The sequence below is a fragment of the Podarcis raffonei genome, chromosome 4 (genome assembly GCF_027172205.1).
Source record: "Podarcis raffonei isolate rPodRaf1 chromosome 4, rPodRaf1.pri, whole genome shotgun sequence".
Lineage (NCBI taxonomy): Eukaryota > Metazoa > Chordata > Lepidosauria > Squamata > Lacertidae > Podarcis > Podarcis raffonei.
In genome coordinates this window covers 66,409,631-66,433,472 of record NC_070605.1, presented here as the reverse complement: position 1 = coordinate 66,433,472, position 23,842 = coordinate 66,409,631, and the positions used below count along the sequence as shown (strand labels likewise).

Here is a 23,842-nt window from a genome sequence, read left to right as displayed (position 1 = left end):
CAGTCCCTAAAGGTGCCTGGAAGGAAATGCAGGGACAGGAGCTCACCTGCTTCATCTCGCTCTTCAGCCTAGTGATGCCACTTCGTTCCGTTTTCGTTGCTCCCGTATGACCCACTTCATGGATAGATATAGCAGGGCTTGATGTTGAAGAATCGAGAGGACGCACTTAGGGAGAGGGAGGGGAAGGAAGAAGAAAAAAAACATTTTGTGTTACCAAAAAATGAAACACGAACAAGAGTAATTTTTTAAAATGGCACTTAGAAGAAAAGTGTATTACTGCTCCTTTCGACTCCAAATTCTTTCCCACTGAGAATATGATGGAGGAGATTTTTCATATCGAAGGGGCTTAGATTCATTAAGCTTTCGGAGGCTTCTTCACCTATATAAGGGAAAGCAATAAGGACAATGCAGTTGCTGTTGCAGGAGAGCAAGTTGTCAGTAGCACAGATCACTTAATGAACGGCTCCATTATTATTTCTCAGCTTACCAAATTAATGGCAAGCTCTGCCTTCAGCCCATATCACTTAATGAAAGGTAAGTAGCTGGTGTGATCTTTTTCAGCTGGGTACTTTTTCTGGCTTTCTCCCCTCTGACAAGCCCACATAAATTGCATTAGTACAAAAAGGCTTTGTTTTACACCGAAGGGGATAAATAGCACCCTTTCTCCGCTATGTATATCGCTGCAGCATTCTCACTTCTGAGTCACAGGTCTCAAGTTCATATACAGAACCACAGTGAAGATAATCGTCTATCTTAAAATATCTTCTTTCCCAGCTCCTGAAAGTGGGATGGCAGACAATGAGCCCTTGCTGTCAATCAGCTAAATGCAGTTTAACATGATTGTTTTCCTAGGGCTTTTCATACTTAAAGAATAAAAACGCATGGCATCTGGAGCAGACTTTGTTGAGCATGCGGAAGGAATGCAGGAACGAACAGCAAATCCCTGTGGGTGCTTTTTAAGAAAATGATACCTGCCCAATTCACAGACACAAAACAAAGGCAAAGTAACTTGGGCTACAATTCTATGCATAGTTGCCTGGGGAAAACTTCTGAGTAAACATGGATCAGATTGCAACATTTAACTCTAGATTATGCTGCAAATTCATCCTGATTTCTATTAAAACAATCCTACAGATATTCTGCTGGTGGAAGATCTTAAAACTGTAGCAGCTTATTATATATTATTACAATTTTGTACATTTATTAATGAACATGGCATTAATAATACCATCTCTAGCTACTGTGCACTGTCTTCCAGCAGCGCTCTGAATCAAATCTGCTCCAGAGGGTCCCTTAGCCCTCCAGAGCCAATTTTAAAGACTTGTCACTTGCACAGCATTGAATTCCATCTTCCCTCTCTCTACCATCACCTCCGATTCCTTTTCAGAAGCGCACACACAAACTCTACATACCGTATTGGCCTGAATATAAGTCTCACTTTCCCCCCAAATTCCAACCGTGAAAAGTTAAAGTGCGGCTTAAATTCGCAACCTTACAAAAATAGGCTTTTATGATATCGCTGCTGAAACAGACATACGGTAAAACGGAACGGGTGTGAGTGCCTGTGGAATTTTAATATTCAGGTGCGGCTTATATTCGGGCCAATATGGTATCAATCGCACCTACAGTCATCCTGCTTTGGATTCATCCACTGTAAGTGGGGCATCACTAATGGACTGTTCTACTATTGGCTTGTGGCAACAAAACTGGTCTCACCTGAACAATTCAAGCTGCGAGCAAGTTCTGTGGCCATCACTTGAATGATGAGTCCAATGCGGAGCCTGAGCATCTCTGCAAATAGACTGGGCTGTGACCGGACATACATAGCCAAGTATACCATGATTTCCTGTTATGGGGGAGGAGGACAGAGGAAGGAAAAAAAGAGCATTGGTTTTAGAGGCCTTCGTCACGTTTATGAAAACTGCAACACGGTGAGAGAAACAAAGCTGTTTCTTCAAGGCTTCCTTTTGCATTACCTGAGTAAGAACTGCAATGCTGATGTCTTGACCACTGGCTTCATATATGAGTTTGCTTAGTTCCTCAGGTGGCAAAGGCCTAAAGAAAATGGACCATTGATTAAAGACTGCGAGGATGCTATATTTGCCACCAACAATCCTCTGTGGTGTTTATGTGTGTATATGTGCCATTCTCCCAGGAAAACTACCCAGTGGCTCGTGAGAAAGTTGTGGTGACTCCACAGATACATCCACGTGGAGAAAAATGGGGGTCCTCTTCATGCGGGTTATTCCTTGATCATCTAGTCACAACCTTGCTGCTGATCCTATTCCCCCCGATTGCCTTTACTCTTAGATTCCCACTGCACCATTCCTACAGCTAAAGATTGCTAGCAAACTTGCTAAGGTCCTGCATAACATATTGTTCAGGTCCAGCCTTGCCAAAGAGGACCAATGTCTCTTTTATAATTATTTAACTACATTTCTATTTGTTGTTTCTCAAAATCCTGTACAATTTACAACTAAAAAAACACACATTAAAAATACCCAGTAAATAAAGGCTGCGTTATTCATTCTAAATATATTATTTCACAATATACAAGAAGACGACAATTAGAGAAGACACAGAAAGTGTGATAAATAAGGCTATAAAGGTGGTGAATGCTTACGCTGTTATTGTTTTTTCACGTGGCTCAGGTGGCAGGCCTACTGTAAGTTGCTTCTGGTGTGACAGGAGGTCTGTGCATGCCTAGCGCAGGATAAAAGGAGAGAAGCGGTGAGACTGATCTCTTAATTACGCAACAACCAACAATGTCTTAATTTAAATTCAAAGATATTGCAGGAACCCATATATGCAGCAACCAGCACAGTCTTCTTTTAGATGCAGAAATATTGCTTTGCCCATTCTGTAGCACTAATTAGATAAAGAAGAGGAAGCACCATTTATTGTACCTGTAACAAGGACAGAGAAACTATAGCAAGGTGACTGATCAATCATCCTGCTTGCTGTCAGTCAGGAAAGATGTAGTGCCCAGTGAGGACATTTTAAGGTGTTTCAGTGCACATGTGTACAGCTCTAAAAGCAAATGTCTCTCAAGATGCAGTGTGTATGTCTATATATAATTTCCACCCGCACTTAAAACTGTTATGACAGCCTTTATTCCATGGGTCAATTTATCTACTTATAGTAACAATAATTGCCAGCATAAAAGCAGTAGGAGAAATTCAGCAGCAACAGTGCAATCAGATGCACAGCTTCACAAAAAGCAGATCTAAAATTCAGTGGATTAAAAGTGTACATATCTAAAAAGATCTGGCTTTAGGAGCTGAAGTGCAAGCTTCCTATAGCTCAGAGATGCGGGGACACACACGTAAGTCAGGGATATAGATCTGTGGCCCTGCAGATGATACTGGACTAGAGTTCCTGACCACTGGCTGGTTGAGGCTGATGGGAGTTGGAGCGCAGGAGTGTTGGGGGGGGACACTGGCTCCCCATCCTTGCTACAGTTAAACTGGATGTATGAACCTGGATGGGAAACTGCTGGGAGTCCACTGTAATAGTAAAGCAAATGAGTTGCTCCCAACTAAGTCACGCACACAATAGGCTAAGTGAAATAAATGTACTTAAGTTAGTAGCCTAGTTCATTGATTTCAGTGGGTCTACTCTGAGTGTTACTTAGCTGGACACAACCCATCTTTTTTAGAATAAATAAAACCTAGCAACAAGTTGCAAAATGTATTGCAGGAACATTCTTCTAGCAGCAAAAGCATACGTATCCTCACTCCCAAAGACAAAAAGAAGAGCAAATGGAACAGGTAAGGCCCTTGGGTTGATTAACATTTTATGGCCTTTTAAATGTGTTTGTGGGAGATGGGGTATTTGTTTGTTTTTGTTCTATTATGTATTTTGTATTCTCATTTCATGTATTTTTTATGACCTGTGATCTTTGGATGAAGGGCAGCATACAAATTTAGTAAACAAATAAATGATATATACTTGTTCCGCACCTCAGCTAGGACTTCCACTCTTTTTTGCAGTATGCCAGAGATATAGCGGATCAGCCCCCATTCTTGGTTCAGGCCTGCTTTGCTGTAGAGCTCATTGAGAAGACAATGAACTGTGATTCCACACTGGCCATAGAGACATGTTTCCCAGTCAAGGCCTCTTAAAATGCAAAACCAGAAATGGTTAGATGTACTTATAAACTAATACATAGCTATTACACACACACACACACACACACAGAGAGAGAGAGAGAGAGAGAGAGAGAGAGAGAGGACATTTTCATTGCAGAAATAAGGGAAATAGCTGAAAGTGTGTAGAACTTGCAAGAACTCTATATTAGACTGGAGTTCCAAAGTGATGCTTCATCATTTTGAATCTAATGATCCTGGATCCCTCCATGATGGGAAAAAGGTGAAACATAAATGTAAGACATTGTTTAATTTTATTACATTTATGTCTCTCCTTACTTCCTTCATGGAATCCAAGGTGGCATATGCTTGGTTCCCAAGTGATCTCCCACCCAGACACTGCCAAACTCAGACCTGCATAGCTTCAGCAACATAGTAGTAGCCTCATGTGCCTTCATAACTTTCTTAAGCAGAAATATATAGCAGTCAAGCCATGTACAGCATATAACTGGAACTCCACTGCAGCAGAATAATAAAAATCGAGAGAATGTGATAACATACAATGATTATTCAGCCAGCTAACAAGCAATGAAGCAAAAATTAAAAATAGATATTATGGCATCATGATTCCCACTTATTTCTACAAAGATGCACTTCAAGCTTCTGATCAAATTCCAAGCAAGTACAGAAGCCTATACTTTTCCTGACTATGATATTTAAGTCATCCTACAAACATATGCAAGATATGTTAACGAGAGTAATCATCAAGTTCCTTAATTTTTAAAGTACTTTTGTTATGTGTGTGTGTTTTGGTAGCCTGTATTTTTTAGTTTATTGCAAAATAAAATCCCATTGACAGTGATTGTGGGAAGTTCCATCCCGAAGTTCCCATTTACCGCTCAAAATAACTTTGCATGAATGTAGCATCAAGCCCTAAAATAGCCAGATACGAAAACAAGAGGCAGGTGTCCTACTGCATCTTGCACTGCGACAAGTGGAATGGTCAGCTCTGCAAACATTAATACAGAAGATCTGGCTAGAAACTAGACAGCACTTCAGACAATTTTGTGGGTGTGCTAAAAGGCAACAGAATGGGAAATGAAAACCTTGTAATAAAACATTAGGAATACATAACAGTAATCTGAAGGCTGAAACCCATCTCAGAAGCTGGAACCCTGTGGCACTCCAGATGTTGGAGTCCAACTCCCATAATCCTTGACCGTTGGCCATGCTGGCTGGGACTGACAGATGTTGGAATCATCCATCTGGAGGGCCACTTTCCCCATGCCTGCCGTAAGGGAGGTCACAACTATCAGGGTCATGAACAACAATAATCCCACATAACATTAGTACAGCTGGGTGCTTTTACTTCCTAGAAATGCCACCATTTAAAAATAAACAAAATTTGCTACAAAGATACTAGGAAACTTACTTTATTAGATACAGGATGTACAATATATCTGCCTGGTCATGTAAAGTGGGACATTCCTTTAACTGCTCTACTAATTTCACACAGTCCAAATCGCCGTGAGCATCTTTTGGCAATTGAAGAACAGCCTCCGGCTCCTATTAATCAAAGACAAACTTTAAATGACCAAAAGTCAAAAAAGGCCTGAACATGAAAGGTTGCTCTGTAACTCATTAGCTATCATTACTCCCTGGGAAACGTGAGGGGCACATATATGCAATTACAGTGGTACCTTGGGTTACAGATGCTTCGGGTTACAGACTCCACTAACCCAGAAATAGTACCTCAGGTTAAGAACTTTGCTTCAGGATGAGAACAGAAATTGTGCGGCGGCGGTACGGAGGCAGCAGCAGGAGGCCCCATTAGCTAAAGTGGTACCTCAGGTTAAGAACAGTTTCAGGTTAAGAACGGACCTCCAGAATGAATTAAGTTCTTAACCCGAGGTACCACTGTACAGAATTGAGACACAGTGTTTCTGAACACTTTTAACATTTTGTTTAACTAACTTTATTCTAGGTATATGGATGAAAAGGGAGTTGGCTGGAAGTTCTAAAGTGTGTGCTTTAAAATAAAACCACCACTGGGTAACTAAATAAAAAAGAGATTCAAGCAAAATTAGTTTTGTCTTTTAAAATAATATTTGCATTTAATACCCATGGGCCTTCAAACAGTAAGCAGGCTGGGCTGTACATGTGTAGGGTGACCTCCTTGCTTTGAAGCGGAAGAGAAGTGAAAACCAAAAGGGGAGGGAGTCTCTTATTCCAAAAATAAAGGGTTGCAATGTGTACTCAAGCCATGTGTCTGCTGTTTTGCACGCCCCAAATAAATGAGCTGTGCGCTGAGCAATTCTGCAGGAGCTAGAATGCAGTCCTCCTGGTCTCAGGGAATCCAGCCTGCATTCGTTGCAGTTACGAAGATTCAATTATGTATCATTAGTCCTGGTGTGGTCTGAAAGGAAGGAACTAACAGCTCTTTCGTCATGAAGCAAGGAACAAGCCTTCTGAAGGCTGCCTCTGCTTCTTGAACTGACCATTGAATTAACATCCGAGCAATAGATTACAACGCTGCAATATTTCCACTTACTTCCCACACCATACTAATGTGATTCCACCTTTTTTCAGTCACTCGTGCACTTTTTTAATACTCCTTTTTTGCAGGAACAATTTCAGTTCCATAACTATTGAAAAGCCTTCCAAAAGCCTTCCCTATGAAAAAACCTTCTGGTTTGTAGATAGTTATTCTAGTGTATTGGATTTAATCTGCTGATTTCAATGGATTGGAATGGGTTCCCATGTTGTGTGAGCAGAGTTCCAATAACACAATGGGGCTTCCCCTTCCTCTCCTCCCCTGTACAGTCCCTCATGCACACCCCACCCCCAAGTCTGCTCTGGAAGAAGAATGAGCAGAGGAAGAAGTCCCATTGTGCATGGACACCATTGGATGCAACCCAATAACTTTGATTGCTGCCGCCATATTTTAATGTTCTAATGTTTCTGGAACCAATATGTTGCATTGTTAAATTAGGGCTTTATTTTGCTGTCAGCCACCTTGGACTCCTTAAGGTGGAGTACAAATGTTTTAAATAAAATAAACTGTTTCAATGATGCACAAGTGAAACATGATATATTTGTTTTTCAGCTACTTCTATTGATTAAAACGGTAAACAAAGAGGTAGGTCATTATGCTTTCCAAATGTGAACATTGCAATGGCTTACTTCGTCCACCAGTGAATGTGGTGAGTCAACAAGGTTCAGAGATTTCCGGTGGGTGTTCAAAACCTTTGTAGGCAAAGACATCGAAACATCTGGGAAGCAAACAAACCAGGTCATTCTAAGTACACAGAAGTGCTATTGTAAGAGCCCACAGTGTTTCGGATACTAAAACATTATATTAAGGACCTAGTCGTGCAGTACAAGAAAATACTGGCACAGAGAAAGATGCTTTGAGGGGGGCAATTCAGAATGTTGATTTATTTCATTAAATTTATACCCTGCCCAAAAGAGTCCAGGGCAGCAGTGCTTGAGCAGGAAGTAGGGAAAGGGTTAAGTATCCTTTCCCCTCCTCTTCTCCAACTCACTTCCTTCCCAAGTAGGAAGAAAAAAATATGTAACATCCAGTTAATCTCTCTGTTTCTCCCACCTGAAATCAGCAATCACTGTAATATGCTAACATGTTTTCATGTCTGGAGAAAGATAGTATCTTAAAATGCAGAAGTTAATGTCAGCATGCTTTGGTTCAACACTGGACAGAACGCTAAGCATTAAGTGTGTATACCCTTTAAAGGCATGTTCACATTGCAGAAAATTACACTTTTTCTCCCTAGTATATCCAACTAATACTCTGTGCAATTTGCAGTTAATTATCAAGTTCTGTCCCAATTTTCACTGTATTTCTAGGTTTTAGCACCTCGCAAATGACGTACAGCACCTATTGACCCATGATGTCCCTTGGCAACAGTAATGATGATTTTAACAAATATTTCACGACATATTCCCTCCTTCAGATTTGTAAGTGTGTTTTTTCATCATTTACAATCTGATTATGCACTTATCTCCCTTATTCATCAGCTCAGTGGACTAGAGAGTTCTCTGTAGCTTTCAATTTTTATTCTTGACTTTACACATGTGGTCACAATGTGATGCTTATTACTGAGAACTTTTGACAACAGAAATTGGTTGCAAATTGTCCCATTTGTACATGCCATCATAATGTCCACTTCAACTTTGGAGCTTCAGTGATGACAAGCTAATTGTCCGTTACACAGAAAATGAAACATTATTTCAAAGGAATTGTGCTATAAGGAATATTTCTTGGTAACTACAATTAGCATGAACTAACCGTTTTAACACTATTCTTAGCTTTAGCATCAATTTAGCATTTACAGCTATTTCATCTGTGAAATGTTATAAAACTCAAAATGCTGTAAAAACTTACTGGGAACATCCAGACCCTTCGTCTTGGCCATGATTGACAGTATTTCTCTGGTAGAATGAGCAGCACTAAACACATAGCTTGAACCAGATGTTTTTGATATCGGAGGCAAGTGTGATTTAAGAGCAGTGCTCTGTAACATTGTGTTTATATACTGGTCCAGTTCGTCCTGGGATTCTGTCAAAACAGGTTCAAAAGGAAATCAGTTTGAAAGAGACACTGGAACTTTACTTCCTTCTGACTGACATCACCTTTTGGCATCGGAAAAACAACACAGGTAAAACAATAATAGTAAATAGTCACTAAGTCATTTGTTAAAGAAAAAGATACAATGATTAAATGTTTCAGGCCATGGCAAGGCAATGTAGGGAACTCCCCGTTTGCACGGGGGTTGCATTCCGGATCTTCGTGCGTGTCGGTGAGCGCATGTAAATCCACTCACCCCCCCCGGGCCGAAAATGGCCCTCCTGTTGGCAGTTGTGCACCAATCTCACACACCATTCACATGCACCCTGTCAGAGGCTTAGTGCTGTCCAGCTGGCCATAGATAAGACTCCGGGCTCCCAGCCAGTTCCAAACAATTGATTCATTTGACAAAGTTCAAACGTACATCTCCAGCGTTTCCATTAACCTCCTTCCCCTTGTGCGCAGTTGCTCCCTCTAATCTTACTTCCTCCTTTTTTTCACCCAGCATGCAAGTCTGCGCAAACTCCTCCCCTTACTTCCTCTGTGTACAGCATGACTTGTCCCAGACTCATCCTCCTCCCCCTTTACGTCAGACTGACTGTCAGACGACAAGCTGCTGATAATCTCTTTAGGCTCTCTATAACTGCTGGTTTCTGTCCTTTCATCTTTTCCCGTTTGCCTCTCCCTGACACACCCTGCTCATCTGCAGCTGCTACAGATGCTCACAGTATCATCTTCTATTGTTCAGGAAGAGGTTAACTTCCCAGCCCTTCCTCTGTGAAGGAATTAGGGCCAGGACAACGAATCCAACACAAATCCCAGGCTTCTCCTTTTCTCCCTCGGATCTCCATCTCTGCTCAGTCTCATTTCTTCCTCCCTGTGGCCTTCTGCAACTCCTGGTCTCTTCTCTCCCACTTCTATCAGTGTGATTCCTCCATCACTCTGGCCCTACTGTGTTGCTACACCTCTCTCTAATCACACACAGAGGAAGGGGCGGGGGGGAGGGTCCTCAGAGACAAGAGAGATCCTACAATGAGACTAGGATATAAGGAAATAGCAGCATACCATGAGCCTCATCAGAAGGCTGCAAGGTAACAGTTTCCCCCGCAACAGTACAGAACAACATTTATAGCAAATTCAGTAATAAATACAATTCAACAATACATGAATATAGAAGACATATTCTATACGCAAAACTTATCCCAGGCAGCTTAAAAATATGCAAACATTTAAATAACAGTGTTTGATTTTTTTTTTAAATGTCCACTGTTAGTTAGATGAAACATGAACAGTACTGTCCTCAGTCAAGAAAAATGCCACCAAAAATACTCAGCCGGCTTTTGTCAGGCTGTATTTGAAGAGGGTCCTCAAACACAGAGCCCAGAGAACTGGGATAGAGTTCCGTCTGAGACCATGAAGAATGACTCATAGTTACGTCCACCTATCTGTACATTTCATTTAAAACATGCTGTTAGATATCCCCCAAATACAAATTTCAAGACCAGCACGGGCAAAACAACCTCTCCAGAAAGCCAACGATTCCTTTATGATCCGATTTAAAATATATTCCTCTGGCATTGGCTTTGAGATGTGTTTACTTTGGCAAGTGTGTGTATAATTTGAAACATTAAAAAACCAAAACCAGTATTACCTTTGTTGCCGAAGTCTGCATAATCTAGTTCATATCCACTTTCAGGGCTGGAATAACCTTCATTGTCATCATCAAAGAGCTTTCCATCAGAATCAGGGTCCAGAAAGCTGAGGTTTGTATAGAATGAAGTGGTCAGGAAGTCTGAAAACTTGCCCAGCTTCACCCTGAAGAACAAACATCAAAGCAGCCAAAGGAGAAAAGAACATCATTTTATATGAATGCTTATTGCACTAGATATAAACCTTTTCCCACTATAATCAGCATTTGCTATATTTTTGACTATTGTTGGCACTGTGCAGAAGAGGGAAGCACAGCTCTATACAATCATAGCTAAATGGTCTCCATGCTGGCAGCAACTCTTTCTTTCATTACTAGATGCTATTACTAGATGCTATGGGAAACAACAGGAATAGCCATCAAGACCACACCCTGCTTGAGAGCTACTCCAAGGTTTCTAACTGCCCACTTAGAGACAACACACTGGGCTAAGCCTGCAATCCGATACAGGCAACCCCCCAATTTGCATGGGACTTGCATTCCAGGTCATTGTGCATGTCAGTAGAGTATGCATAAGCCCACCTTTCCCCTGTTGCAACCTCTTCCAGTTCTGAAGAAAGGCCCACGTGTGCACAGTTGTGTGTTCTTTGAATGCATGCAATACAGTGTTTGCCTGTACATGCTTAATTGAGAGCAACTTCCATTGAATAGATGTGCAACCTGCCAAGTTTTTTGTTGTTTTTTTAGTAACTCCCATGCCACAAACTTATGTGCATTTATACAAAATTAAATTCCATTAATGCAATTTGCTCTCTGGTAATGCATGCCTGGGACGCGGGTGGTGCTGTGGTCTAAACCACTGAGCCTAGGACTTGCCGATCAGAAGGTCAGCGGTTCGAATCCCCACGACAGGGTGAGCTCTCGTTGCTCAGTCCCTGCTCCTGCCAACCTAGCAGTTCGAAAGCACGTCAAAGTGCAAGTAGATAAATAGGTACTGCTCCGGCGGGAAGGTAAATGGCGTTTCCGTGCACTGCTCTGGTTTGCCAGAAACAGCTTAGTCATGCTGGCCACATGACCTGGAAGCTGTATGCCGGCTCCCTCGGCCAATAAAGCAAGATGAGCACTGCAACCCCAGAGTCGGTCATGACTGGACCTAATGGTCAGGGGTCCCTTTACCTTTAATATGCATGCTACTTTTCCTGCCCTCAGAACAGCATACAAAACAAACATGATTAACGCACAACTCTACAATGACAAATGACTCAGGAAGTACGGCGACTACCTCCAGCTCAAAAGAGACTAGTGGGGGCAAACCTATGAAACACTAGACAGAGAACACAATAGTCTGATGACATGTTTTGTCAAAGCCAGAGAATGAGGAATATCCTCAGGCGTCAATGGGATTGTGGCACCTACCTGGCCCCTCCAAAGTAGCCATCCCCAAGTTTTCTTACTGTGGCAAGAATTGCTGGATCAATGTCAGACCCATCATTGGCTAAAAAAGAGGAAAACAAAACATGCATCTTGGCAATAGGTTCCTTTATCAACTCATTTTAAAAATAAGTTAGCATATCCAATGTGGAATACTTTTTAAAAATAAAATAACCAAAAGAAAAAATGAAAAAGTGTATTGCTGACTCGTCTGAGTTTCCCTTTTGTAAGATGGGGAGGGGGAGAAATCTCAACTATAGGCATTTTAACTCAGTCCTACTGAGTTCCAATGTGCACCATATGTGCACCATATACTGGCATTCTGTTTTACTACCACTTCACTTATTAAATCTGTTTGGGAACAACAGTGAACCATCTAGCCAGGTATTATTCTACACAGACAAGCAGTGGGTTTCAGAAAGCCGTATTTTTCCAGAGCCACCTGGCAATGTCAGGGTTGAACCTAGAACCTCTTGCATATAAAGGAGATGGTCTTCCATTTTGGTGCTATGCTCACAGAGTACTTGTTCACTACATGAACTGTATATTTTTATCTTCACTCTAATCTGGTGTACCCCTATGAAGAGCAGGGTAAGGATACACAAAGATGTCTCAGTAGCTATTTCCATAAGTGGGGAACACGGTTGCTAGGGAACTCCAGCTCAAAGAGGCTGCTGCTATTTGCAGCATCAAATCTAAGGCCATGGACGAGAGGAAAGCACTTTAGAGTGAAACAAAAAAATAATAATACTAATTTTGGAACTTAAATACACAACCCACAGCTTCAAATTGCCCCCTTTTTTAAAAAAAAAGCCAGATTAATGTAAAATTTATCCTGAAAAGTGGTCTTGCATATTCAGAAAGTCGTTTGTTTCTCTGTTGGATAGAATCTATCCCTGCCTCTTATTTTTCATCCAGTATGGAATGTAAAATAAACAAATAATGAAAAAGCTTCTATTGCAAATGGCATGAACATTCAGAAAAAGCTGGGTCCGACCATAATATACAAGGTCATATGATAAAGGTCACATGTTACTGACTGAGCATTGTATTGGTTATTGGGAAAGTGAGGGTTGGTCTTCCTGTAATCCTCCAACATGAAGTAAGATAAGCCAACTCTGTTCGTAGCATCTCCACAATCATCCGATTGTCTAAAGCCAAATAGAAGTGATGTTGATCTATAAACTGGAAGGAAAAACAAATTGAAGACAAGTGCTTATAGATTTCTTTCTCGGCAAAAGCTTTGTTACCATTAGTTCTATGGAAGCTCATCACAACCCAGGGATGAGGGACCCCATGACTTCACCTGCAACTCTCCCCCATCCTTGATGGGGAGATGTTCTCTAGCTACCTCAGGAAGATCCCCATCCCTATGTGCTCACTTCTGGCATGTGTAATTAGCAAGACTAGTTTTCTCTTTCTGGAAAGCTGATGAGCTTATCAGTATTCCTATTTTATTTCATTTCCGTGTGTAAATGGCTGGAATGAATTTGGTACAAGTTTCATCAGTTCAGCCTACATAACGTCAAGAAGGGATATGTAAATAAGCAAAGTGTTTCACCAGCAATTGGGAAACAGGAAGCTTTCCAAGCTCACCTGTGGGGTAAAAGTAAATATTTGATTTCTTATAACATAGAGCTTAGATGTTCCCAGGACACCGATATGTCGGTAAGGCCTTCCACTCAGCTTCATGCTCTTGTTGCGGCCTGGAAGAACAAAAGAATACAGCTAACATTTACTTCTGCTCTTATACAACACAAATTAGTCTTAAACAGTTTGCTGTCGGAAGCAAGATATAAAAATCATGAACATTATCCTTATATTCCAAAAGGCTTTAAGGCTTGTTCTTTTGCAAAGCAAGTAGTGCACTGCTTCAAGCATGAAATTTCGTGGAAAGGCACTGCCTAATTCATGAAATCAGTACAGTGGTACCTCTAGTTACGTACTTAATTCATTCCGGAGGTCCGTTCTTAACCTGAAACTGTTCTTAACTAGAGGCGTGCTTTTGCTAATGGGGCCTCTTGCTGCCGCTGCGCCGCCGGCATACAATTTCCGTTCTCATCCTGGGGCAACGTTCTCATCTTGAGGTAACTGTTCCAGGTTAGCGGAGTTTGTAACCTGAGGCGTTTGTAACTCGAGGTACCACTGTAGTACCCTTTTGAGTGGAATTAGCAAGTAGGCCAATGTTACTAACATTAGAAAAGCATTGTATCGATCCTACTTTTAAATAAAAATATTGTAACACGAGCCTATATGTAGGCATAGAGAAGAGGTGTATAAAATTTGCAAGCCTCTCCCTGGTTCTTCTAATACCAATTATTTTTCTAACACACAACACAGTCCCAACTAGAACATTTTTGCCCAATTCCGTTACAATTTCTTGTCAGATCAATGAAAGCAGTGCTCTGCATATTTCGTGGCCAAAAACATTTTACATAAATAGTGTTTTGATATTTTCTTCTGGCTTTATTTAGATAAGTTTAAGAAGAATGGTTAAAATCTCTATGGCTAGAATTTTCTTGGCCAACACTCAACTGCTTTGTTATCTGCTTATCATTAAATGGTAACAGAAAAGCTTATGAAAGCATATCTACTATAGAAGTCTTTACTGTTGCAAAGATTTGTGTTGGGTTTTTTTTTAAAAAAAGCAATTGCTATAATCCAGCACACTGGTGTTCAGGCCTGGGCTCAGAACTACAGGGGGAGCTTCCTGTGTGCACAGGAAGGGGCTTGATGAGATTGACAGGGGGTAGGACCACACAGATATCTCACTGCCAGCGTTTGTGCCCATTTTCCCGGCTCCAACCTGACTTCCACACCAGTGAATGAAAGTCTGAAAGGAGAAGTGGCTGTGCTCACGGAGGCTCCTATGGCATCAGGTTCCCGCAGAATGGAATTGCTTAACTGCATGAAGGAGCATTTTTTTAATAAAAAAAATTACATCAGCTCCCTCTTCAAATCTTGTTCAACATACAGAGGCTGGAGGAAAAGGAGCCAGCATTGGTGGAGAAGCCAGAGGCATGCTTCCATTCCCCTTTAAATCATATGGTGTGCCTTACAAAAGGAAATTCAGGAGGCAATGAAACTGAGTTTCCAACAAAGCATATAAGGGGCACATTATGCGTCACAGAGAATGTGGCGATGGTGCTTTGGTGAGCTACAGAACTTCGGACTGTGCTAACATTTCAGAATTAAAACGGGCATATACATATACAGTGGTACCTCAGGTTAAGTACTTAATTCGTTCCGGAGGTCCATTCTTAACCTGAAACTGTTCTTAACCTGAAGCACCACTTTAGCTAATGGAGCCTACCGCTGCTGCGCCGCCGCCAGAGCACGATTTCTGCTCTCATCCTGAAGCAAAGTTCTTAACCCGAGGTACTATTTCTGGGTTAGCGGAGTCTGTAACCTGAAGCATATGTAACCTGAAGCGTATGTAACCTGAAGCATATGTAACCGGAAGTGTATGTAACCTGAAGTGTATGTAACCCAAGGTACCACTGTACTTCCCCACAATTTCAGTTCAGAATGACATGTGATTTTAAACTTGCATTCCAAACAAGAAAATGACACGGGAATTGAGCAGCAAAGATGGGTAAGCAAATGATAAGGTTTCACAATCCCTTTGTTACATCACCTACCAAGCTTGGCATACAGATTGCTCAGAATCCGTGCTGGCTGAACTCTGGTCGGGTTAATGTCAGCAATGCTCTGAACATGGATTCCATGGTGTCTCAACAGCTTCTTAATTTCATTTGTCTCTGCTATGACATTTACTGCACAAGAGAAAAAAATTATAATAAAGAGCAACACTTCAATATCTGAAGCAAAAAAAAAAAAGTCATCTGGAAATACTATACTATAGATACACAAATCTTCAGGAAGGATATAAGCGACATTTTTTTCCATTGTACCTAACTGCCTAAGATAATCAAGGAAGGATGAAAGTTGTTATATGGCTATCCCACATGGGTATTTCCTGAGGCTTGGGAACATAAAAAAAGACACGTTTGGACATACTGGAGTTTATCTAACACTACAATAATAGAAGCCCAGCTTAGAATGGATGCGAAACTGACCAAGAAAGCTACCATTGAGTCTAAGATGACAGCAACTTACCATATTTTTCCGTGTATTGGATGAGGTTTTTTGACTAAAAAATCACGTCAAAAAACTGGGGTCGTCCAATACACAGATAGTAGCATGGTGGGGGGGAGAAGTGCCGCACCACCAGCCATTTGGTTGGCAGAAGCGCAGCTTCCCCAGATGCCATGGGGAGCGATCTGGGGGGTGTTTCCTGCCCACAGCTGGGGGGGGATAAGCTGTGAGCCACCAGCCAGGTCTTTGGGGGGGGAGCACAAATTCACCCGATGCTGCTGCGCATGGGAAGCACTCCTTGGATCGTTTCCCATGCGTGGCGGCATCAGGGGAGGTTGCGCTCCTGCAAACCAGATGGCTGGCGTGAGCGCCACTTCCCCGATGCCACTGCGTGTGGGAAACGATCTAGGGAGTGTTTCCTGCCCGCAGCTGCGTGGGGGGAGAGGCTCAACAACTCTGGGCCATCTCCTCTCATTTTCTTAAAATTTAGTCCCCCAAAATGGGGAGGAGTCTTATACAAGGGGGCGTCTTATAGACAGAAAAGTACGGTAGTTAACAAGCAGAATCAATGAAGGTTTCCTTCAGAAAATGGAAGACTTGCCCAAGTGAAAAGAACAAAAAGGGAAATAAACTTGGAAACTAAAATGCAAGGGGACAAGAAATAACTGAAAAGAAAGTAAAGAAGTTCAGAAGCATATCACTAAAAGAAACAACAATAATAATGATAGCGACAATAATACCATTTGACTACTTCAGAAGCAGGGAACCAGTTAGGGAAGTGGTTGGAGCATTAGACAACGGGAAAGTTAAAAGGTGTGCCAAGGAGATTGCAGAGATGAATTCCCTGCAGCTTTTAGTTTTATTATTTTTAGGACTTCCAGGTTAGTGCCTCCGGCAATGGTGGAATTCCTCTGATCGGGAGGAATCCGCTGTGTGGAAATCAGGGTCTGGCCGCCACGGCGAAGGCGGAGACCCACTAAAAACCACAGGCGGGAGAAGCCTGTGGACGTGGGATTCGGCTGGCACCTTTTGCGCCTCCCCTACTCGCAGGGAAACCCGGTTTCGGGGATCCGGAGCAACGTGGGGTGAGCGGCGCGGTGCTTCGAATTGACTGCTTCTTTCACGGAGTGAAGCCGCATTGCTGTTGCCGGACAGCACTGACTTTTTCCTGTGGACAATTGGACTTTAAACAACTACCCGTGAGTAGAACGGAAAATTGGATCTTTAAACATCTTAATTTGGCACCGAAACGGGAAGGTTTCAAACAGGAAGTCCGCCTTCCTCTTTTGTAAATAGATTGAAGCAAAGACGCTGCAAGCTAAAGTCTTGGAAAGCCTTTCGTAAAGGATTAAATTTCCATCGGTTAAAATCATTAAACCCCCCTTGGAAGCAGGAGAAGAGGGGGGAAATTTTGGACCTAGTAAGCCTGCAGGAGAGAGTGATGAAAATCAAATTACCACCGCTCTGAACGTGGAAACGGGCTGCCAGTAAGATTGACGTCTTGGGAGAGTTCATTGACTGTGAACAGAACGTATGTTGACAGCTAGCTAAATAAGAGAAATATATTGTTTCCATTGTCCTCTTCTGCGTTTAAAAAGGAGGAAAAGTAACTAAAAATTGAAACTAACTTTATTGCTTGAACTGTGCTTGAAAGGATTGATACAAGTGGAGACTGTTTCCCTCTAGAGGGAGCTTTTAAAACTTTTACAAGAGTGGAGCTGGGGAATCTCCAGCTGCAAGATAAGAAACTGTGAGAATCAGGGATTGACCTTGGACCATTTAAGAATGTCGACAGAAGAAGCCTTAGTGACTGCATTATGTAAGATAAGCTACTCGCTGGAACAGCTCCACAAGAAGACGGATGTTATGACTACTAAAATTGATAACTTGGGACAAAAAGTGATTAATTTGGGACAAAAAGTGAACATCAATACAGAAATTATTCAGGATTTGACACAGGAATCTACTTTGACAGGACAAATTGGGGAGAAGACGAAGGAGAAAGTTGTTGTTGTTGAACCTAAAGTAATACAAGTGGGAGCCCCAGCCTTACAGAGGCAAATTGAGGACTATAAGTTGAGGCCTTTTATGACTGAATATAGAAAAAGTCAGATTTTGAGGATCGGAGCCCTGCTCGGACTGGAGAAGGAAAGTTTAATAGATCCCTTCATGCAGGGATTTACTGACCTTTGGGACCTGGATTTGGGTCAGGAGGTGATTGGAGTTGTGGGGGCCTTTGGATTTGGAGGAATTTTGAAACATGTCCTGAAATATTATATGGACCTTAGTTTTAACTATGGAGAGTTGGCTGACCTGTCGAGAAGGAATAAAAGCATTGTTAGGTTGGAGTCTCCCCGAGATCTGCTCTTCAGCATCAAAGAATATGAAGAAGACCTGCAGAAGGGACTTGGAAAAGAGTTAAGAGCCTCGGACAGAAGATCTCCAGGTTGATGAACTATATGGAATTGACGGAAATGACTGGCAGAATCCAAGACCAGGGAGAAGAGATGGTGGAAGAAGATTGGAAAAGTTTAAAGTTTATATATAGAAATACTGTAAAATTAATGAGTGTTAGAAAAATGTTGGAATGAAATTTTATGGCTTTAGTAGAAATGTTATAAGGAGTTAAGCATAAATAAGTACTTTAGCATTAATGGAAAATAAGGTTAAAAATATGTTAAGATAATTATATGACAAAAAATAGAGAAAGATGGAAAGGAATTGCTGAAACAATTAACAGAAGTGGAATACAAAAAGGGAAGTGAAAAGAGGTCGATGAAACAGGGGAATGAAAGATAGAGTATTGAAATGGTATGATGTATGTTTTTAAACTGTTGTTGTTTTGTTTTGTTTAGTTTAATGTGTTAAGGTTGCGTTTTGTATTGTTTATATATTGTATTGTTTTTTTTCTCTCTTTTGTTTTTCTTCTCGTCTTTTTTCTTCTCTTTTTTTCTTGTAAGCTTTAAAAGTAATAAATATTATTTTTTTTAAAAAATAGTTTTATTATTTTTATTACTTATTAAGAATTTTTACTGCCCTTCATCCAAGGACCACAGGGTGGTTTACAATATAAAACACAAAAAATACATATCATAGTAACAGAGAGAGAGAGAGAGAGAGAGAGAGGTGGAATCTACACATGTAAAAAATATTCTGAAAATGCTTTTTTCAAAGCATTTTAAAAAATACATTGAATTTTCCATAAGGCTCACCATTGCCATCTAGTGTCACATTGCATATTGCACTTTAAACATTTCCTTTGCAGTCAAAGTTTAAAGAGCCATAGATTGCTTAATTAAGCCAAAGGTCTATTTCCACTGCAAAAGACACAGGGCAGGTAGCCATGTCTGAACTGACATTCTGAAGAAGGGAAGCTAAAGAAGTAAGGCACACAACAAAGATGGTTTCCTCACAAATTAAAGAAATCAAGAAATAGCTGAGCTTCGATAGTACCCTTCTGAGAGCTCTTGATGAACTCAAATGTGAAACTGCTGACCTTCCTACAAAAACAGGTAACTGCACAACATCAGCCTGAGAAAGTATCCACACAGCAGCATATGCTTTGCACAGTGCTGGCTGCAACACTCAGCATCTTCACTACTGCTTAAAGGTAAAGGTAAAGGGACCCCTGACCATTAGGTCCAGTCGTGGCCGACTCTGGGGTTGCGGCACTCATTTCACTTTATTGGTTGAGGAAGCCAGCGTACAGCTTCCAGGTCAGTGGACTAAGCCGCTAAGCATGACTAAGCCGCTTCTGGAGAACCAGAGCAGCGCACGGAAACACCGTTTACCTTCCCGCCTATTTATCTACTTGCACTCTGACATGCTTTTGAACTGCTAGGTTGGCAGGAGCAGGGACCGAGCAACGGGAGCTCATCCCATCACGGGGATTTGAACTGCCGGCCTTCTGATCAGCAAGACCTAGGCTCTGTGGTTTAACCCACAGCGCTACCCGCTTCCCTCACTACTGCTTACCAGCACTGAAACGTAAGGACGGCAATTTCCCCCAGGCAGTGACCTCCAGTAGTTTTTCCTAGCATACTGCTATTTTATTTATGTATTAGAACACTGACGAGTGTGAGATCCGCTTGATGGAGAGGTAAAAGCACATCATTTTTATTTCCTTTTTCCTTTAATTTGTGCTGGGGTTAAGTAAAAAATTGTGTAACAATAACCACCAACCTTGAACAACAACATCGGGCTTAAAAGCGGTTGAAAACCTTCTGTTTAATGGATCGATTTCACCAGTAGCCAGAAATCCCTGCGAAGGTGAGGAAAATTATACAGATTTAAGCGAGTGCATTCCTGGACAATGGCACAGAAGAAGGAAGCTTCATGATCGTGCAAAACCATTGAGGTTTCGGACAGCCTTGGGTACCAATATGTTGTTGGACCACACATCCCTCACAATTGGCTGCACCGGTTAGGGCTGGTGGGAGTTGGCATGCAACAACAGCTGGAGTCCCAAAGTTAAGAAGAAGGCTGGTCTAAGTGGGCAGAGTTGGCTCCGATAATTTTCCAGTTTGAAAATTATTTCCAGCCACTGCTGAAAGAAATCTGATCTCTAATGCAACTAGAAAAGGGGACGATAAGGTCAAAGGAACCTGTCATAATTGTCAAAGCTGTGTCAAACATAGTTACCTCTGCTAGGAGGGCGCTAAGAATGTACAATGACTGGCCCCACAGATGAGGAAGCTTTCCAGCTGGGACACGGTCCACTGTGTGAGGATTCTCATATTCTTCATTCACCTAGCAAATGAAACAAAGAATGCGAACAGGTTCACACATCACACGTACCGAGGATTTATGAGGGTGTAGCACTTGTTAAAATCTAAAGCTGAATACAATCCCAATGGTTAAAATATATCACAGAAAATGGACAACACAACATTCATACATAATTGGGTGAAGCACATGGTGTGTCAGAGGTCGATAATTTACAAAACCAGACATGTTCCACATTGTCTTACCTTATCTGGAGGAACAGCGTATAGTTCTGGCATCAGAAGAATCCCGTTCTTTTTCCTAATGAGTATCCCCTCCAAAGCATCTCTGTACTCTTGTACCTACAAAGTACAAGACAAGGACCAAGGAACTGAAGCTCATGGGTTTTGGTTTTTTTAACAACTGGAAGAGTACCTATGCAGTGCTGGGAATGCTGGCAACATCTTCTTTGTGAAAAGTGTCCGTGTCAGAGACCCCATGAACAAAAGAACATAAGAAGAGCCCAACATCCCTTGCATACAAAGACCAGGCCTTCTCTCGTCACCGTCAATGAATGAAGCACCTGATGCTACAATTTTAAGGCCACAGGGTTGAGTTTAGAGCTCCCATCTCTTGTGCCACACGCACTGCTACTGAGTTAACGTGAAGTGCTGCTGTGCAGGAGACCTTGCAGGTGAGAGGCGAGGCAGCACTGTGTGAGGAGAGCAGCACATCCCCATAGCTTATAATGCTGGTAACTGGAGCAAATGGAGGGAAAGCATTCTAGTCTTTCTCTCCCTTTCTGGCCACACAGATATCACAGTTGGTGCCATGATATAAGCCTGCTGAAAGGGAACCTATGAAGCTGTATTATACTGAGTGAGGTCATCATTTAGTCCAGTTTGGTGGCAGCTCTCTAAAATCTTAAGCAGAGATTACCTGTCCCCTCAGCACAAGGACATTAATTCCTTTAAACAGAGATGTCTAGGATGCCTCACGGTAAGTGCAAAAGCTGCAGGTAGGGAGAATGATCAGATTGCCTATCCTCTTCTACCCAACTACTGGAGCTTAGCTGATTCATAAAATACCTGCTACAATAATTATTACAGTTTCAACTTATCATGTACCTTACCTGAATTCTGTCTCCATTAAACACTCCATCAATTAGGAAATAGGTCCAGAATACAGGCCACTCACATTCTATGTTCTCAAATAACTTGAGCTCAGCAGGATCGTAGTGTAATCTATTCGGATCCTAGAAATGTAATTGCTCATGTCATGCTTTATTATTACAGTGCTATTTCACAATGTATTATGCTTGTATTCTGCCAAATCTCCAAGGAGTTTCATCTAGCAGAAGCATTCCCCTCTCTGTTCCATTTTGTTGCACACAGCACTTAGCTTTCCAAAGGACTATGCCAGTTTGGCAACCTGAAATTAGCTTAGAAGTACAGATATATCAGATTGGCACTGAGGGCCAATCTAGATGTCATATCAATTGAATGATTACAATTAATGTGAAACTTTAAAAAATTAAATCAGAATGAGAACAGTTGTCTCAGGGTGGTCAGTTTACTCTTTCTCCCCATGCTACAGTTCTGACAAAAATCTTCCACCAGCTGAAGTTAACCCCAAGTGGAAAGCTCTCACTGATGCCTATGGAAGCATAATTTCCAGGGCTAACATCAACCTTGCTGTGTGTGTGAACAGGAAGGTAAAGCAACTTTCCTTGGGACCACAGCAGGGAAGGAAAGGGTTAAGCTTATCTCCTTGCACATTCCAGTCCTAATGAGGTCCCCCTCCCCCAGGGTTGCTATTTTTAAAACAATTCTGATATTGGACGTTCACCATGGAAAAGTGGCATGCAAATAAAAATGAGTGACAGTTTCAGAAACAGTACTTCTCTCGGTGTTTTGTAGCCATCTCGAATAAAACGGCAGCAGCCATACCGTCCCTGTAAAAAACAAATTAGTTGTAGTATAAAAGCATTGCTTTATTTTATATAAGCATCTTTTGTTCTTAGTCAAACAGAACATGCTTTCTTCTTCTGTTAATAACAAATATGGCCAAGCTTATCATCTATAGATAAATGAATGGAAGATTTGTTCAGAAGCCAAAATGAAACTCTTACCTGCAGCTTGGTGATAATTTCGTTTTTTGTTGCATTCACAACATTCATATCCTCTACAGCAAAGGCTGGGTAAGAAATAATGGACAAAAGTCCAGCATCAATCTCTTTTGAGGTGGAGGCCCTTGGCAGCATGGAGTACAGGATAGACTGAGCGGAATATACACAGAGCACCAGCGAAAGACAAGACAAAGACAAAATAAAAACATTTAGTTTCATGCCAAAGTGTTTTATCAGACGTACAAAGAGCACCCTGGTCACTTGTGAAATAAAATGTTACAAGCTATTTTCTAATAAACTAATTCACATGGGAGGGGAATTTGCTGCGTTGGCAGGATACAGCAATGGCTGGCCCATCTGGCAACAGAATTAGGCTGCTATCATGAAAAACCATGAGAACTAATAGGAATTTCCAATCAGTTATGAAATGCTGGTATTCCCAGATCTTCAGCTTCCATAGCTGAAAATAGCACCCAGTTGAATTTGGTGGTGCAACCATAATTTGATGTCTATTTCTAGGGGAGGGGGCTAGTCAGAGCTTATAAGGGGGTGGGTGCTTTGCTGTACTTTCTTTGAGATAGAAAGGAGAATTGGATTTACCTGACAATGCTCAACTTCATCTGGAAGGACATGAATAACTGACTTGTGTCCTCCTCCAGCTCCAAAAAGGTCCAATTCATCAATTGCTTCCAGTGCGGCCTTCAGAAACATATGTGTGTGCTCAGTAACTTTTCAAGTATTGAAAAGTTCAAGTATTGGTAATGAATGAGATGGCAAGTGAATAACTATTAAAACAATCACACACATGTATGTATGTACATATAGCCAAAAGGCACAAAATCTTTATCTTACTTTACTTCATAAGAATCCCTTAAGAGAGATTGCAATATTTCCCTATTGCAGATTGACAGTGGACTTTAATAGCCTGTTCCAACCAAATTCACTTGGAAGAAAAAACAGTTAAGAATGGCTTCAAAGTGCTGCATATTTTCTCAAGATCACTGAATTAAGCCTGCTTTTAACTTTACTTGGGTGGTGTAGGCTGAAAATCACTCCCACCTTATAGAAGTTTGGCAAAGCAGCTGCGCTGAATGGAAGGAGCTCAGTACATATAGCAGAATATCACACAGCAAACCGCCATACCAGCACCAGCAACTTCC

The 23,842-nt window shown here is 41.5% G+C and overlaps 1 protein-coding gene across 4 annotated transcripts in view; it reads right to left on the bottom strand.

The window, feature by feature from the left end:
- The window catches only part of PHKA2 (phosphorylase kinase regulatory subunit alpha 2), a 56,275-nt gene that overhangs the window by 14,845 nt on the left and 17,588 nt on the right, over positions 1-23,842 (bottom strand). For 3 of the 4 annotated variants that reach the window (XM_053387100.1, XM_053387101.1, XM_053387102.1), the window contains exons 8-28: positions 23,283-23,381; positions 22,686-22,832; positions 22,455-22,508; positions 21,687-21,809; positions 20,821-20,916; positions 20,492-20,599; positions 20,033-20,111; positions 15,394-15,528; positions 13,349-13,458; positions 12,793-12,937; positions 11,738-11,816; positions 10,325-10,488; positions 8,491-8,664; positions 7,272-7,360; positions 5,521-5,654; positions 3,963-4,119; positions 2,624-2,703; positions 1,977-2,055; positions 1,717-1,846; positions 278-379; positions 47-165 (exon numbers count right to left, since the gene is read on the bottom strand). In XM_053387100.1, coding sequence (XP_053243075.1) covers positions 47-165; positions 278-379; positions 1,717-1,846; positions 1,977-2,055; positions 2,624-2,703; positions 3,963-4,119; positions 5,521-5,654; positions 7,272-7,360; positions 8,491-8,664; positions 10,325-10,488; positions 11,738-11,816; positions 12,793-12,937; positions 13,349-13,458; positions 15,394-15,528; positions 20,033-20,111; positions 20,492-20,599; positions 20,821-20,916; positions 21,687-21,809; positions 22,455-22,508; positions 22,686-22,832; positions 23,283-23,381 — 2,403 coding nt within the window. The remainder of the gene's footprint in view (positions 1-46; positions 166-277; positions 380-1,716; positions 1,847-1,976; positions 2,056-2,623; positions 2,704-3,962; positions 4,120-5,520; positions 5,655-7,271; positions 7,361-8,490; positions 8,665-10,324; positions 10,489-11,737; positions 11,817-12,792; positions 12,938-13,348; positions 13,459-15,393; positions 15,529-20,032; positions 20,112-20,491; positions 20,600-20,820; positions 20,917-21,686; positions 21,810-22,454; positions 22,509-22,685; positions 22,833-23,282; positions 23,382-23,842) is intronic. The other variant, XM_053387103.1, reaches the window with a different exon arrangement.